Genomic DNA, 15,124 nt, shown 5'->3' on the forward strand with positions numbered 1-15,124 from the left:
TAAACATTGTGATGCAAGCTCAAACCCATCAGACGACAAGCTTTCAAGATGACGCCTCAACACCCGCATCAGAGAAATGTGAACTGCGTCAAACAAAGTGTTTGGCCCTTGATAATTCAGGGCACCAACAAATTCATCCAAAGTAAATGGATGAAGAAACAATCGGGTGCTGAACGATCTCAAAAACCCATATACAGATATACGATGGCGACAAATGCAACGGCGGAGGCAAAGGCATTGTCTCAACATCCTAAACAGTGCCACTTGACAAATCCACATCATCTTCGTCGTCTTCATCCTCATCATTTTCACCATTTGATTCACATGATCAGTCACATAAACAACAAATTCATCCTTTCCAGATTTCACCGAACCCTTGTCACCCACATTTGCAACCATTGCACCAATATGCAACACTATCTTCTGCAACTTACTCCTCCTCTTCACCAAACCACCATCAAAGTCATCGTCACTGACAAGTATCAAACGAATTTCACCACTCTCTTGATCCTCAAAATCCCCATCTTCATAATTAACCCTATACAGACCACTATCGTAATACACAACTTTCTATAGAAAAACGCCTAAGATCAAATATGATGACTAACGGTGGAAGTGTACCTACAAACACTCTTACACTAAAGTGGGTATAACGCTAAAGGTGGACACACAATTCATAATGATCATACCATGATAGGCCACAATATGATACTCTCATACAGTTTGACGGATGTATCAAGCTTGACCCAATCGAAAAATCCGATCCGAAACAAACATAAACCCACAATAACCAATCCACCTCATTTATTTTTTAACAATAAACCCGTTAAACTAACTATACACAAACCATTTCTCAATAGAACAACATTCCCCTCTAAATTTTCAAATATTTAAATTCCATTGCCGCATTCTTTTAAATGGTGAAGGGATTAACTCAGTCCGTGTGACGTGCGCAACTCGAACGCACCACGAGTCGAAAAAACAAAGAAACTCGTCATCACAAATAAAAAAATAAAAAATAATAACACTAGAAATTTCTGAGTATAAATACACCACAATGAATATTAGAACTCGTTCATCACTGAGTCGCGTCAGAAGAAACCATCGTTCTCTCTGCATTTTCTGCCACTAGGGTTTTCTCTTCGATTTTTCGGCGATTTGATTTTCCTTCAAGCGGAAAATTCTTCGTCTTCATTGGTGTTCATCGAACACTAATCAGGTACTGTTTCTCGATTTCAGTTTTTGTTTCAATTTTTTTGATTTGATTTTTTAGTTCAATTTTATCGATTTGTGTTTGATTTGATTTTCCTTGAAGCAGAATATTCATCTTCTTCAATGGTGGTGTTCGTTCACTAATCTAATCAGGTACGTTTTTCTCAATTCATTTGTTGTTTTAATTTTTTTTTGAGTTCAATTTTATCGATTTGTGTTTAATTTGATGTTGATTTTGGATTTGTACTGGATTTGGTGATTTAGATTTGGTTTTTGTTGAATTTTTTGCAGGATCTGAGTAAACCCTAAAATTTTAAGGTGGGAATTAGAATTTTGTGAGGGGAATTTAGAGGGTTTGTGTGTGTTTTTGTTGGATTTTAGGGTTGATATATGGAGAAGGGTGGTGGGAAACCGAGGGGTCGTCCGAGGAAACGACGAAAGGAGGACGAAGAGAAGAAGGAAGGGAAATTGGTTAATGAAGCTAAGAGGCAAGCAGTTGAGACGAAACCGATTCCGTTGGTTGGGAGGTATGTGCTGAAAGAGTTTCCTAGAAACGGTGTTTTTCTAGGTAAAGTTGTGTATTACGAAAGTGGTTTATACAGGGTTAATTATGAAGACGGTGATTTTGAAGATTTAGAGAGTGTTGAAATTCGTCCGATACTTGTCAGGGACGATAGTTTTGATGGTAGTTTAGTTAAGAGAAGAAATAAGTTGGATAAATTAGTGTTGCAGAATAGTGCTAAGGTTGCAAATAAGGCCGATAAGGGTTCATTGAAATCTCAAAAAGATGAACATGAACCTGCTGTTGGTGCAACTGATCCGTGTGAATCAAAAGGTGAAATTGATGAGGATGAAGACGACGGAGATGATGCGGATTTGTCAAGTGGCTCTGTTTCTAATGTTGAGACAGTGCCTTTGCCTCCACCATTGCATTTGCCGCCATCGTCCGGAACTATTGGTGTGCCTGAGCCGAGTGTCTCACACCTCCTATCTGTGTATGGGTTTTTGAGATCGTTCAGCACCCGATTGTTTCTTCATCCTTTTACTTTGGATGATTTTGTTGGTGCCCTGAATTATCAAGGGCCAAGCACTTTGTTTGACGCAATTCATCTTTCTCTGATGCGGGTGTTGAGGCGTCATCTTGAAAGCCTGTCATCTGAGGGGTTTGAGCTTGCATCACAATGTCTTAGGTACTTATATGTTTATACCTACTTTTTAATTTGCAAAATTTTTTGTGCTTCTAGTTTACCCTTGTAGGATTATGTATACAAGTAAAATCTGCATGCTTTATGCTTTATGCTTTTGTTATTCTGTGTAGTACTAGTATCATGTATGTTTTGAAATGATAATAAGTCTCTGATGTGTTTATTACAGGTGCAACGATTGGAGCTTGCTCGATACGTTGACTTGGTCCGTTTTTGTGATTCTATATTTGGTGGTCAATGGGTACACAAAAGGACCTGAATGGAAAGGATTTTATGATGAGTTTTTTAGCAGCGAGTATTATTTGTTGCCTGTAAGTAGGAAGTTAATGATTCTGCAAATTCTTTGTGATGATGTTTTGGAATCTGAGGAGCTAAAAACTGAAATGAACACGCGAAAGGAATCAGAGGTCGGGATGGATGATGATGCAGAAGATATCGTTCCTGCAGAAACTGGCCCCAGAAAAGTCTATCCAAGATATACCAGGACCTCTTTTTGTGAGGATAAAGAAGCTGTGAAATTGGTTTCAGCATCAAATGCTGGTACAGAAACCACTGGGGATGGAGATGTTGATAGAAATGGAGATGAATGTCGCCTCTGCGGTATGGACGGAACCCTTATTTGTTGTGACGGTTGTCCCTCTGCTTATCATTCAAGGTGTATTGGTGTGATGAAAATGTTTATACCAGAAGGGCCATGGTATTGTCCAGAGTGCAAAATTGATATGGCTGGGCCTACAATTGCAAAGGGAACCTCACTTAGAGGGGCTGAAGTATTTGGGAAGGATTTGTATGGGCAGCTCTTCATGGGTACATGCGACCACTTACTTGTGTATGTTCAACATCTTTCTGGTGTTACATTTGCCCTTTCATTTGCTATGCTAGGATCAGTACTGGTGCTGTTTTTGTAGTTAATGAAACTTGAAGTTCAATTCCATGTTCTTACCTTAGAATTGCATTCGATCTCAATCTTTAATTTTTTTATAGACTATCATTCTCATCATATGAGTACTTAAATTCTTTAAGTTTAATCCTTTTTAATTTTTGTTCTCGGATTGTTGCAGGCTTAACTTTGAGAACAATGAAGTTTGTCTTAGATATTACAATCAGAAGGACATCCCTAAAGTTGTCCAAGTGCTTTATGAATCCATGCTGCATAGGCCAATGTACCATGGTATTTGCATGGCAGTTTTACAATATTGGAATATTTCAGAAAACTTCTTACCTCTTTGTGCTTCAATTGAAACAAATTTAAAGGATGAGACAAAATTTTCTTCCCCTTTACGTCCTCCTTCAAGTGAAGACAACCATACACCTGTTAGTTTGGTCAAGGTAGAGAACTCTCCAACCACTGCGAGTTTGATTCCCAATGATAATATGGTGCCTTCTCTTGATGCTTTGCAAATTATCCCTCAAAGTCTTGCTTTTAATAGCAGTGGCATTGATAGAAGTGAAGAGGGCCTTATTGTAAATAAGAAGCTTTCTGAGGAAATTAAGACGGAGGCAATAATTTCAGCTGGTTCTGTTAGTCATCCATCCGACATGAACTTTCAGAATTCTGTCAATATGTCAACTGCAGTAGATGCTGCTAAGTACTCTGTGGTAAACAGTCAATCAAGTAATTGTGGCCATGCAAATGATATGGAGTTGCCTTCAAATTTTTCTTTGCAAAACAAAGAAAACACCCAAGTAGGTTTTGGAAAGTGTGAACGCACTGCAAGTGATGATTTTTGTTACATGGGTTTCTCCTTTAAACCCATGTCGTACATAAATTACTATATGCATGGTGAATTTTCTGCATCAGCAGCTGCCAAATTTGCATCTGATTCTTCAGAGGAGTCTAAGCCAGAGGGTCATGCGTCAGACAGCCAGAAGAAAACATTATCTGCATACACTTATTTGCAAGCAAAATCATTCTCCCAAGTAGCTTCACGTTTCTTTTGGCCCAGTTCAGAAAAGAAGCTTGTGGATGTTCCAAGAGAGAGGTGTGGTTGGTGTCTTTCCTGTAAAGCCAATGTTGTTAGCAAGAGAGGGTGCATGTTAAATCAGTCTCTTATAATTGCCACAAAAAGTGCTATGAAAACCCTTGCTATATTACCTCCTTTAAGGAATGGAGAGGGAATTCTTCCTAGTACCATTGCAACTTACATTTTATATATGGAGAGATGTTTGCATGGTTTAGTCGTTGGACCCTTCGTAAATGCAAGCTATAGAGAGAACTGGCGTGAGCAAGTTAAACAAGCCACAACATTTAGTGCTATCAAGCCACTTCTACTTAAAGTGAGTAAATGTTTTGTTTTACGTTTTTTATTTTTAATGTTTTATGATATATCTTAGTTTTTTATTTTTTTATTTTTATTTTTATAAATATTATATAATTTGTTGGTAGCCTTTAGTCAGTTTTGCATTTGTTTGTTTGAACTTTTCAAGTTTCCCATGTAAAATATGCTACCTGCTATATAATCCTTACAAGCTCCCCAAGCATTTGGGTGAGATAAGTTGTTAGAGAGGCCAGATTCCTTCTGTGCAGATATTGCTATCATGCCTTTCATTTTTTGGTGCCTTGGTGAACTCCAAGGCATATTGGTTGTTTTTGTTGACTGAAAAAATCTAACGGATGAAACTAAAGTTTGCTATTGCTTATAGCTATACTTTACTGCTCGCATTGTTTCATCAGGTTCCTATATCGACATAGAAACAAATTTTCATAATAGCATGTTGATATTGTGTGTGATGTGAGGCATAGTCAAGTTTTCAAAGCTTATTCGAAGAAGGGAAATGTTTTTGGATCCTAGTTCTTGAGATGATATTTTCTGTCTCTTGATGTATTGGCAAAGAAAGTAAAGAAACAGAAAAAGATGAACAAGAGTTGAGCAATCAACTATAGACTAAAACTCTGATGTTGAAGCTGTAGATGCTGAGTCAGATGAGCCAGAAGATGCTGAATGACATATTTCATATGAAAGATAATGAATTGATGTCATTTTGGACCTAAATCTGTTTTTCTCTAGTTTGCTTTTCTGTTTTTTGAATTAATGGCATTTTACAGCTCATTATCTCCTTTTGTTATGAAATCTAGAGTTGGCACAAGGGACTAAACCTCTAGCAATTTAAGGATGACTTTCACCTCTAATTATCTCCTGTTTTAATTGACTTTCCATGGGTAGATCTTGTATAACTTTCTGTCCATGTTTATTTTCATGTAATTCTGTTGTTGCAATTATACGGTTCAGTCTTTTAGATATTAAAATAGGAATGTTATAGAATACGAAAAATCAAATTTATGACTTGTTAATAAAATCTAATTATAAACTTAAGATATATAAATAAAATATTGACACAAGGACTAGACACAACAGAGAAGAGCGCACTGTCTTTAAACATGACAAGGGGACCATAAAACAAAGAAGAATGGAGGAGAGAGGGCGTTAAACACTGTTGGAAACACATTGTAGGTGGGAGTGGATATGAAAAAAGCAATGTTGAGTGGTTCTCCATTGGTGATTATGACTCGGGTTATTTGGAATATTTGTTTTTGGTCGATTTTGTCCCTTTAAAAACATGTAAAGCACCCTGACAGGCCTTGTAGAAAAGTGGTGCATGGCATCACTCTATTAGTCAACAGCGGATAGTGGAGCGGAGCAACCTGATCCCCAAAATAGAGAGGGTAGGGGCATGGTTGTTGAGCTTTAGAGAAACAATACAAGAAATTTGTGCCATACACATAAAAGTTCAAAAATAGAAGAATACACAATTTAAGACACTCATAATTAATATTGAAATTTCCGCTACCGATATTCAATCCTAGTATAAAGAAAATAAGCTATAGATGATATTACCAAAAAGCCCAAAAACTACAAGAACAACTTAAGTTGAAGGCGTATTCGGGTGTCCCCAGAGTTTTACTATTGCATGCAGCTGCTATAACATCTAGTTGGATAATGTTTGTCCACTACAACCGCTACTAAAAAAATGCAATGTAACGAGATTTCGTGTAGCACCTAAGTGCCACTATGCTACGCAACACAACTATAGCTTCTGCTACGGCCTCATGAAGCTACGGCCTATTTCATGACGGCACCTCAACATAATGTGAATCGTTCATTTTGGGGCAAGTATCTACTCATAAGATTCAGCAAATTTAATTGAGATACTGATTGCGATTCGTTTCCAAAGGAGACGTGCACAACGATCTGCATCGATTGAGTTTAATTTTGTTTCAAATTGAAATACAAATCACATGTATCTTAGAATATTGATAACCATATACTAAATACTTAGAAATTGATATTTACTTGATCTAGGCTGTTGTCTTGGATGTGTTACTCAAGACAATGCATTAACCCTTGTACTTAATTATATTGTTATTACACTTTGTGTTACTGTTAGTGTCATTTGCCACCTCTGAGGTTTTGTGTTAACTTGGTTACTTTATATTGTTTAGAAGTTGATCTAACTTTATGATAAAATTGCTTTAGGGTTTTTGTAGGTGTAATTTAATCCTTGTCCAATGGATATATTATTATGCATGTTTGAAAATATCTTATGATATTTCTTGCTTGTGCTATGTCAGCTACCTTGGTGGTTCATTTTTCAATAGCTAATAACTTTTCATTTTCATTTTCAGCTTGAGGAGAACATTCGAATCGTTGCTTTTTGTGGGGACTGGGTTAAGCTGACGGATGATCACTTAGTTGAATTTTCCAACATCAAAAGTGCCACATCTACTCAAGGAACAACTCAGAAACGTGCACCAAGTGGAAGGCGTTCTAAAAAGAGGTCATCTAGTGATGAAGCTACAGATGATGGTTCCAAGGAAAGTATGTGGTGGCGCGGTGGAAGGTTTTCAAGATTTATATCTCAGAATATAACTGTGCCCAAATCAATGGTCCGAAAAGCAGCTCGCCAAGGTATTTCATTTTCAACCACATAATATACCAGAGCAAGCGTAATTGAGCTTTACTAAAAATAACTTTGAGGTTGTAAACCGGGCTGTATAATCAGCTTGGCTTCATTTAAATTATGAATTACTTTTTTTCTAGTTTTAACAAACCAAATAATTGCAATTTTATAATTATTATCAGAATGTGATATTATGCATAGGTTTTCACTATCTCTTGGTATTTAGTGTTATTCTAGACTCATTATACATAATTAAGGTTCTAAGCTAGTTGAGCTGAGCCTATACTGCCTGTCGAATAGTTCATTATATGTCTCCCCCTGCGTATCACTATACAAGTATTTGCCAAGTTTTCTTACTGGCTGTAAATATTTTGTCTTATGCTTTATTTATTGTGGGTAATAGGTGGTTCGAGGAAAATTTCTGGTATTTTCTATGCTGATGAATCTGAAATTCCCAAAAGAAGTAGACAGCTTGTCTGGAGAGTCGCAGTTGAAATGAGTAGGAATGCCTCACAGCTGGCACTCCAGGTACTCTATAGTTATTTGTTTTATATCTTAAGCTTATTGGATACTGCAAGCTCTGTGACTTGATAGTATTTGGTTGTTTGCATCAGGTCAGATATCTAGATTTTTATCTTAGATGGAGTGATCTGATTCGTCCAGAGCAGAACACACAGGACGGGAAAGGCCAAGAGACCGAAGCTTCTGCTTTCCGAAATGCAAACATTTGTGACAAAAAACTTGTACAGGGAAAAATTTGTTACGGGATAATTTTTGGGAGCCAAAAGCATCTTCCTATTCGGGTGATGAAAAGTGCTGTTGAAACAGAGCAAGGGCCGGAAGGAAGAGAAAAGTATTGGTTTTTTGAAAATCGCATTCCTTTATATTTGGTAAAAGAGTATGAAGAAGGTAATGAAAAGGCTCCATGTGAAGAGTACTATAGTGGTACATATCAGTTACACAGAAGGCAGTTGAAATGTTCCTGCAATGACATATTCTTTTACCTCATTTGCAAGAGAGACAACTTGGCATACTCGTGTTCTTCATGTCAGATGGCCATTTCAATTCGGTAATTACTCTTAACTTGGTACTCTTTCATTCATATGTTATTCCTTACACTTGTTTTCACCAAGACAATAATCTTTATCTAACATGATTTCAGGTATGCTCACAAGTGCAATGCATGTCAAGGTATGTACCTCATGTGTATATCATGCTCTGCTAGCATACTAAGTTAATCCTTAAGTTCAAATCTCATGTAGTTTCTGAAATGATAACTATATTCTAGAATACAGTTACATGCATACACACACTTCGACAAATTGCAACACTTGTATTGATGTTTTAAATTTAAAAATCCAATACAAAAAGGATGTGAAAGAATGTGGTTATATATATATATATTTTATTCTGTACTTTTGCTTTTATATCATTCTAGTTCATGACTGTATCTTGTTTTAATATTTTGTTCAATATGGGCATTAGGTTATTGTCACAAGGACTGTTCCATAAGTTCAGTCTCTAGACTCTCTACAAAAGGGGGAGTTGAATGCTTGACAACATGCAAACAATGTCACCATGCCAAGTTACTTGCTCCAAACATAACTAGTGATGAATCTCCAACAAGTCCCTTAATCTTACAAGGACAGGAAAACAGCTCTGGGACTAGTTTTAAGGGAGCAAGGCCAAAGACCAGTCATTCTGATATGAAACAAGTTAACTCCAAGTCAGTTTCGAAAGGATCAAAGCGTAAATGTCAGGATCAAACTTTGACTTCTACCAGGAAAAAGAATGGTCATCCTGAGACAAAACTAGTCGAGTCTGATTCCACTTCGGCATCAATCAACCGTCGCAACAATAATTGTTCTTGGGGTGTTATCTGGAAAAAGAAAATGAACGAAGATAACTTTAATTTTGTGATCAAAAACATACTTTTCAGGGGAGCGTCAGACATACCTGATTCGGGACCTACTTGTCACTTGTGTGGAAAGGCATATAGGTCGGATCTAATGTATATTTGCTGCGAAACATGCCAAAGTAAGTTTTTCTGTAGTAAATAATAAATGATTGATAAAAAATTTAAGTGCTCACACTCATCTGATTTTTGTATTGGCTTTCTTTCACAGATTGGTTTCATGCTGAAGCTGTTGAACTTGAAGAATCCCAAATTTCGGCCATGTTGGGCTTTAAATGTTGCAAGTGTCGCAGGATAAAATCACCTGTGTGTCCTTACTCTGATTCAAAACCTAAGTCAGAAGTTAAGAAACCACGCAAAAGGACTGTAAAGAAAGAACATTCTGGAGCCAATTCTGATTCTGGAACATTTAATGATACGAGGGAGTGTGAACCTGCTACTCCTGTCTATCCTGTGGGAAATGATCATTTAACTTACTCTCTTGAAAATGTTGAGCTGATTACAGAGCGTAATAAATTAGATTCGGATGTCGAGTGGAACACTGTTTCTGTGCCAGGGCCTCGGAAATTACCAGTGAGAAGGCATGTTAAGCATGAAGGGGATGACGATGGTTCTGTTGCAGGAATTCCTTTACAAGCTGAATTTCCAACATACAGTGAAGCAAGTTATCTGTCCAATCCAGCAGATTCAACATTACCTTTAGAATACGACCCTACTGCTTTTGACAGCAATCTGATGATTGATTTTGAAGACAATAACAATACCATCTTCGATACAAATGAACTTCTGCGCTCAGATGATGACGGCCAGATTGGTGGAGTTGATTTGTCCGGGGAATTGTTGGAATATGATTTTGACAATTTTGACACCGCTAATCTTGAAGAATTTGGAGATGGTAGTTTTAGTTGTTGTGTATGTCTTCAAGGTGAACCAGGCCCTGATCTTTTTTGTGAGACTTGCGGGACTTTGATGCACAGCCATTGTTTGCCTCCTTGGCATGAACCAATTTCTGATCCGGAACATTGGAGGTGTCTGACTTGCCGGGATTGGCAATAACTTATCAGTGTATCATGCTGTGGAGCTTTTGTGCTGCTGATTTTTGGAAGTTGTTTTAAAATAGGTGGTGTGTTCTTGAGAAGAATGTTGTGTGGATAATCATTGGAGTTGTGTCGATGAATGAACCATGGATTGGTTGCAGATCTCTCACCATGGGCGAGTAGCTGTAGAATTTGGGGGAAAATTTATTTTGCGCACTGAGACATTAGTTGGCTTCTCCCTTGTTCACATTAATATGTTGCTTCCTGGGTGCCTACTAGACTCAATATTGTCAAACACAAATCATAAGGTATAGTTTTCAGTCTGCAGTCGTTGGTTTTGGTTGATACTATCAGATCATGGTTCATCAGCTGATTTTATTCTCTTGTCCGCACATAGGATTGTTTTTCCTATTTTACAATCCACAAATTTTCTGATCATAGAGATAAGCAGGTTTTTCCAAGTATGGTGTTTATTTCAAACAATAATTATTTTGTATAGATTATATTACTCATTTTTTGAGTTCGGACAAAATGAACAAACTGCACTCAATTGATAAAGGGAATTCTATACTGTCAATTCACTCACAGTGAAGCTGTTTGAGGATCACAATGCAATTCTCAAGTAATTAGTAATCGTTGATATAATTGCCTGTTATTAACTTGTCATACTACATCGAGTGTGTGACGCTTGTTGTATTGATGTCTTTCTTCAACATTATTAAATGCTCTTTGGGTATGGTTCACACCCAGACGAGACTTCAATGATTTATAAACTCTTTATATTGTCAATTGGAAAGTTTTTTAATGAATAACTCAGTGATTGGAAGTTGAATTAGATTTTTTTTTTTGAGAAAAATTGTTTCTTTTTTGCCAAAGAAGACAAATCGAGTTTTTTTGTCAAAATTTTGCTTTTAACTTTTTTACAAAAAATATTATTTTTGGTGTTTGTAGATGGTTGTTAGTGTTAGGGGTGCCAATCGCAGGATTGTAGACACTAGAATGATTCTTTTGCAAACTATTTTAGCTTGAAAAAATTGTATTAAATTATTCAGTTTGAGTTCAAATTTGATTTCGAATCAATCTGATTTATTTAAAATAGTTTGTTTGCATTAAGCCACTACTAAGAAAGTTTTTTTATGTCGATGTGCTTTATTTAGTCTTGGTTGAGATTTGGATTGTACTGCCAGCCTTTTGAATAAAGAATACTTGTTGAAAGAGAAGATTTTGAACCAACTGGAATCGAGTTTAGCTTAATCAACATTTTTCATACAAATCACTTCTGTTTTAAAGGTATTTAAACATAAACCATCTTACGTTCAACTCACTTTCAACCTAAAATTAGTTCTACATAATCCAATTCTAATCAACTTAAAAACATCCTTCGTGCAACTCTGGTTAGAGGAAATGATGGCACCATGAATGACAAGGTTGATTGATGACATTCAGTTGACTGAAACCACTCTTGTTCGTGTTTTGAACTTTATGTCGCAAAATTTGGATTTGTAGCGGCTATCTACGTTTTAAGTTAGTGACAAGAATTTTAAGGCCATTGTTGTGGTTATTTCAATGCACGTGCATCATAATATTATTCATGATATGCATATTTTTTTGTCAGTCAAGTTTTTGGGGAGATATAATAGGATGTTGTTCAATGGGACATAGAGGCAATTGATTTATAGAGCTAGGTGGAGGTCCCTCATGTGCTTTGAGCAATGAGCAACGGAAAATGTCGTGAATCTTGGAAGGAAGGAGGTAGTGATAACTTATAAGCAACATTGACAATGCGCTCTATGATGAGGAATGAACCATAAAAGCACTTATACAACTTACGATATTTGGCTCCGGACAGTGACGTTTGCCTATATGGCTGGAGTTTCACATACACCCATGAATTAACTAGAAACTGGACGTCACAATGGTGTTTATCCGCGATTGTGTTCATCTGCACTTGGGCTTTCAACAAATCCTTCTTCAGACGAGACATGATTTGCTCTCGGCCAGTTAACAAGGAATCAAAAGCAATAATAGAGGAGCTTCCTGATAGATACGAAGGAAGTGAAGGAGGAGGTTTTCCAAAAGCAACCTGAAATGTAGAGAACCCATAAGTGGTACGACCGAGGTATTGTAATGGTACTCTGCCTAGGGAAGAAAACGATGCCAAAGGAAAGGCTGGTCTTGAACACACGCATGTACTGTCCTATTGATCGGTTTATAACCTCAGTTTGACTGCTCGATTGGGGGTGATAAAAAGAGATCATACGCAGTAGTGTGCCATAAATTTAAATTTAACTAGAATTAAATGATCGAAACACAAAAGTAAAACTAGAATCCTTTAAAAAAAGTAGAATTAGATTGTGTTTTAAATATTATTAAAGATTGTCCAGATTTCATTAAATGATTATTACTAATTCAATTCTATAATCAATTCTGATTAACTTCCTAATCAATTTTATGTTCTAATTAATGGGATATTCATTGAATGAGAGAAAGAAAAATATGAACACATAACGAGCAATAATTTAAACATGGGATTTGAATGTTATAATCATATATCATATACGAAAACAAAACAAATCATGAAGAAGCAGGGGAGGCCATGGCATTCATAGGTCTTCCCTTCCTCCACCTCTCAATGACTATAATCTTTAATTATATTGAAATTATTACATACACGTTCATAACCAAAAGTCTCTTCTATTAATCATTTTGATCATAGAATCTAAATTATGTAGTCCACTTAATCCTCAATATCGTGTTTTTTTTTTTTTGTCAATTTAGTATATAAAATTACAAACAAAAGAAGCAATAGAGATGTATTTATTAACTAATCAAATATACATCTCTTTCAAAACAATCCTTAAAAAAAAATCTCTCTTTCAAAACAAAAAGAGGATAAAATTAATCTACATAAAGGTTATGTTGAGGTTCTTCTTCTTCTTTTTTTTTTTCTGACAAGTTTAGTGCCTATAGACCAAGTTATTTCAATTTTTGCAAAGTGAAGTTATATTTAATATAATTTTTCCTAGAGCGATGTTATAACTGGTAAGACAAAAGATAAGTTGTTTTCTTTTTATTTTTACTAATTCTTCCCACTCCAGATTGAATTAGTTTTAGTATTAATTTATTAGGTTTTATTGTTGGACGTGATTGGTTGGTTATATGTATTATTATCCAATAATAGAAATCATAATTCAATTCGAATAAGTTTCTTAACTTCATGCAAAATATATGATATGTATTAGCAAAATTTAGGACGATCATTCAATCTTGATGACCGATCTTACAAAATCACACGTATAACAAAGCTAAAACCATAGTTTGAATTCGTGAAAATAAAAACCCTCACTCCTAAATACGAGTTCATAATTTTATGCATTCTTCTATATTTATTTTATGTTGGCCGTTTGGCTACAAACCCTTCACTTATAACCGCAGTTCAACAACCTTCAACATCATTAATCTACATTTATATAATAAAACATCTAATCCACATCATTCATAGAAACCTCACGGTAAAAGAAGGAAAAGACCCTCACCATCTCCTCACTTGATCGCTTCGTGTTTTCTCACGCATGGCCCTCTACATTTTGCAAAATCCTTGATAATTGTATTGATAAAGTGTCACTGAAATTTCTTATTCATGGATTGTGGCCGGCAACTCAAACAGCCCAGATGTACAAGATCGCGACCCAAAACATACAATTGATAAGTAGGTTATATTTTAATCTATTATTATTATTTAACCGTGATCTTTACGAAAGTAATTTTTTATCTTTTGTTTTGTTTTATCAGCTTGCTCAAATAAAGAATAAACTTGATCAAGATTGGCAATCATTGTTTAAAAACAAGTTTCCAATTTTGGCTAACAGTAAATTATGGCTTGATGAGTGGGCAGCACACGAAACTTGTTCATTCCAAGTATTTCAACTTTCTTCAATACTTTGACATGTCTATACAAATCTAGGAGATAATTAAGATAAATGATATCCTTCAAAAGGAGGGCATTAAACCTGGTGGAAAGTATCGTAAATATGATATTCTCAATGCAATAGCCAGAAACATTCAATTCCAGCCACAAATTCGATGTGAGGAGTTTCAAAACTTGTCTTATCTACTTGAAGTTAGAATTTGCTTGACTGCAAGCAAAGATCCAGAATACAAACACTGTGATGCTTCTTTCAGTAATTGTGGGGATGACGATGTGTATTTCTGATAGTTTATGATATATTAATAAAGATTTGGCATAATATTACTAAAATAAGAATTTCTAGAACTGCAAGCTAAGATCCACAATACAAACATTGTGATACTTCTTTCAATAGATGTGGAGCTGAATAAGTGTATCTGTCATAATTTATTATATATTAATAAAGTTTTGGTGTTTGGCCATCTTGTCTTTTCAAAAACTTCAGTCTTTCTATATGATCTTGAGAAGCTTGGTTGATATATTGAATTTTCTATTAGTATTATCACAATCCGAGAGAGAGGGAGGGAGGGACAAAATCACATCCTAAATGATTACCAATATAATTTATTTATTTTAAGAAAAACAGTCTTACGAATGTAATAGTATATATTTAAATTCAAGAGATATAAAGTTGTGTTGATGGTCGGAGTTAATATCTAGAACAATAAGAGAGGATGAAAGTTCTAAAACAGAAAGTATATAAACTCTGTATGGAAGAAAAGAATGTGTGTAAACTCTACCCATACTAATAAGGAGGATTTCTTTGACCCCATGCGTAAACTTTTTTCTACTCTTCTTTTCTTTGCAGTAGGTGTGAAAATCTTTACCTTCTCCAACTTACTTGAGTGACTTACAATATGTCGCGTAAAGTCCAACTCAGTTTTTATGT

General features: G+C 35.7%; 1 protein-coding gene across 1 annotated transcript; it reads left to right on the top strand.

Annotated features, from left to right (window-relative positions):
- The first annotated feature begins 1,073 nt into the window (after positions 1-1,073).
- Positions 1,074-10,878, top strand: LOC146930194 (DDT domain-containing protein PTM-like). Its single transcript, XM_085701802.1, has 11 exons — positions 1,074-1,219; positions 1,319-1,365; positions 1,504-2,402; positions 2,587-3,246; positions 3,479-4,694; positions 7,042-7,324; positions 7,720-7,844; positions 7,931-8,385; positions 8,479-8,507; positions 8,802-9,353; positions 9,443-10,878. The coding sequence occupies exons 3-11, from the start codon at positions 1,603-1,605 to the stop codon at positions 10,285-10,287; spliced, it is 4,965 nt and encodes a 1,654-aa protein (XP_085557928.1). The 5' UTR covers positions 1,074-1,219; positions 1,319-1,365; positions 1,504-1,602; the 3' UTR covers positions 10,288-10,878.
- The last annotated feature ends 4,246 nt before the right edge of the window (positions 10,879-15,124 follow it).

The sequence above is a fragment of the Medicago sativa genome, chromosome 4 (genome assembly GCF_051527215.1).
Source record: "Medicago sativa cultivar Bolivia chromosome 4, Bolivia_mono, whole genome shotgun sequence".
Lineage (NCBI taxonomy): Eukaryota > Viridiplantae > Streptophyta > Magnoliopsida > Fabales > Fabaceae > Medicago > Medicago sativa.

What these genes read in the sequence shown, in the direction of transcription:
- LOC146930194 (XM_085701802.1), top strand. Translation starts at nt 1,603, where the DNA reads ATGGAGAAGGGTGGTGGGAAACCGAGGGGTCGTCCGAGGAAACGACGA. An exon ending in CTTGCATCACAATGTCTTAG is followed by an intron (nt 2,403 to 2,586) that starts GTACTTATATGT and finishes TGTTTATTACAG; the next exon opens with GTGCAACGATTGGAGCTTGC. An exon ending in ACATGCGACCACTTACTTGT is followed by an intron (nt 3,247 to 3,478) that starts GTATGTTCAACA and finishes GGATTGTTGCAG; the next exon opens with GCTTAACTTTGAGAACAATG.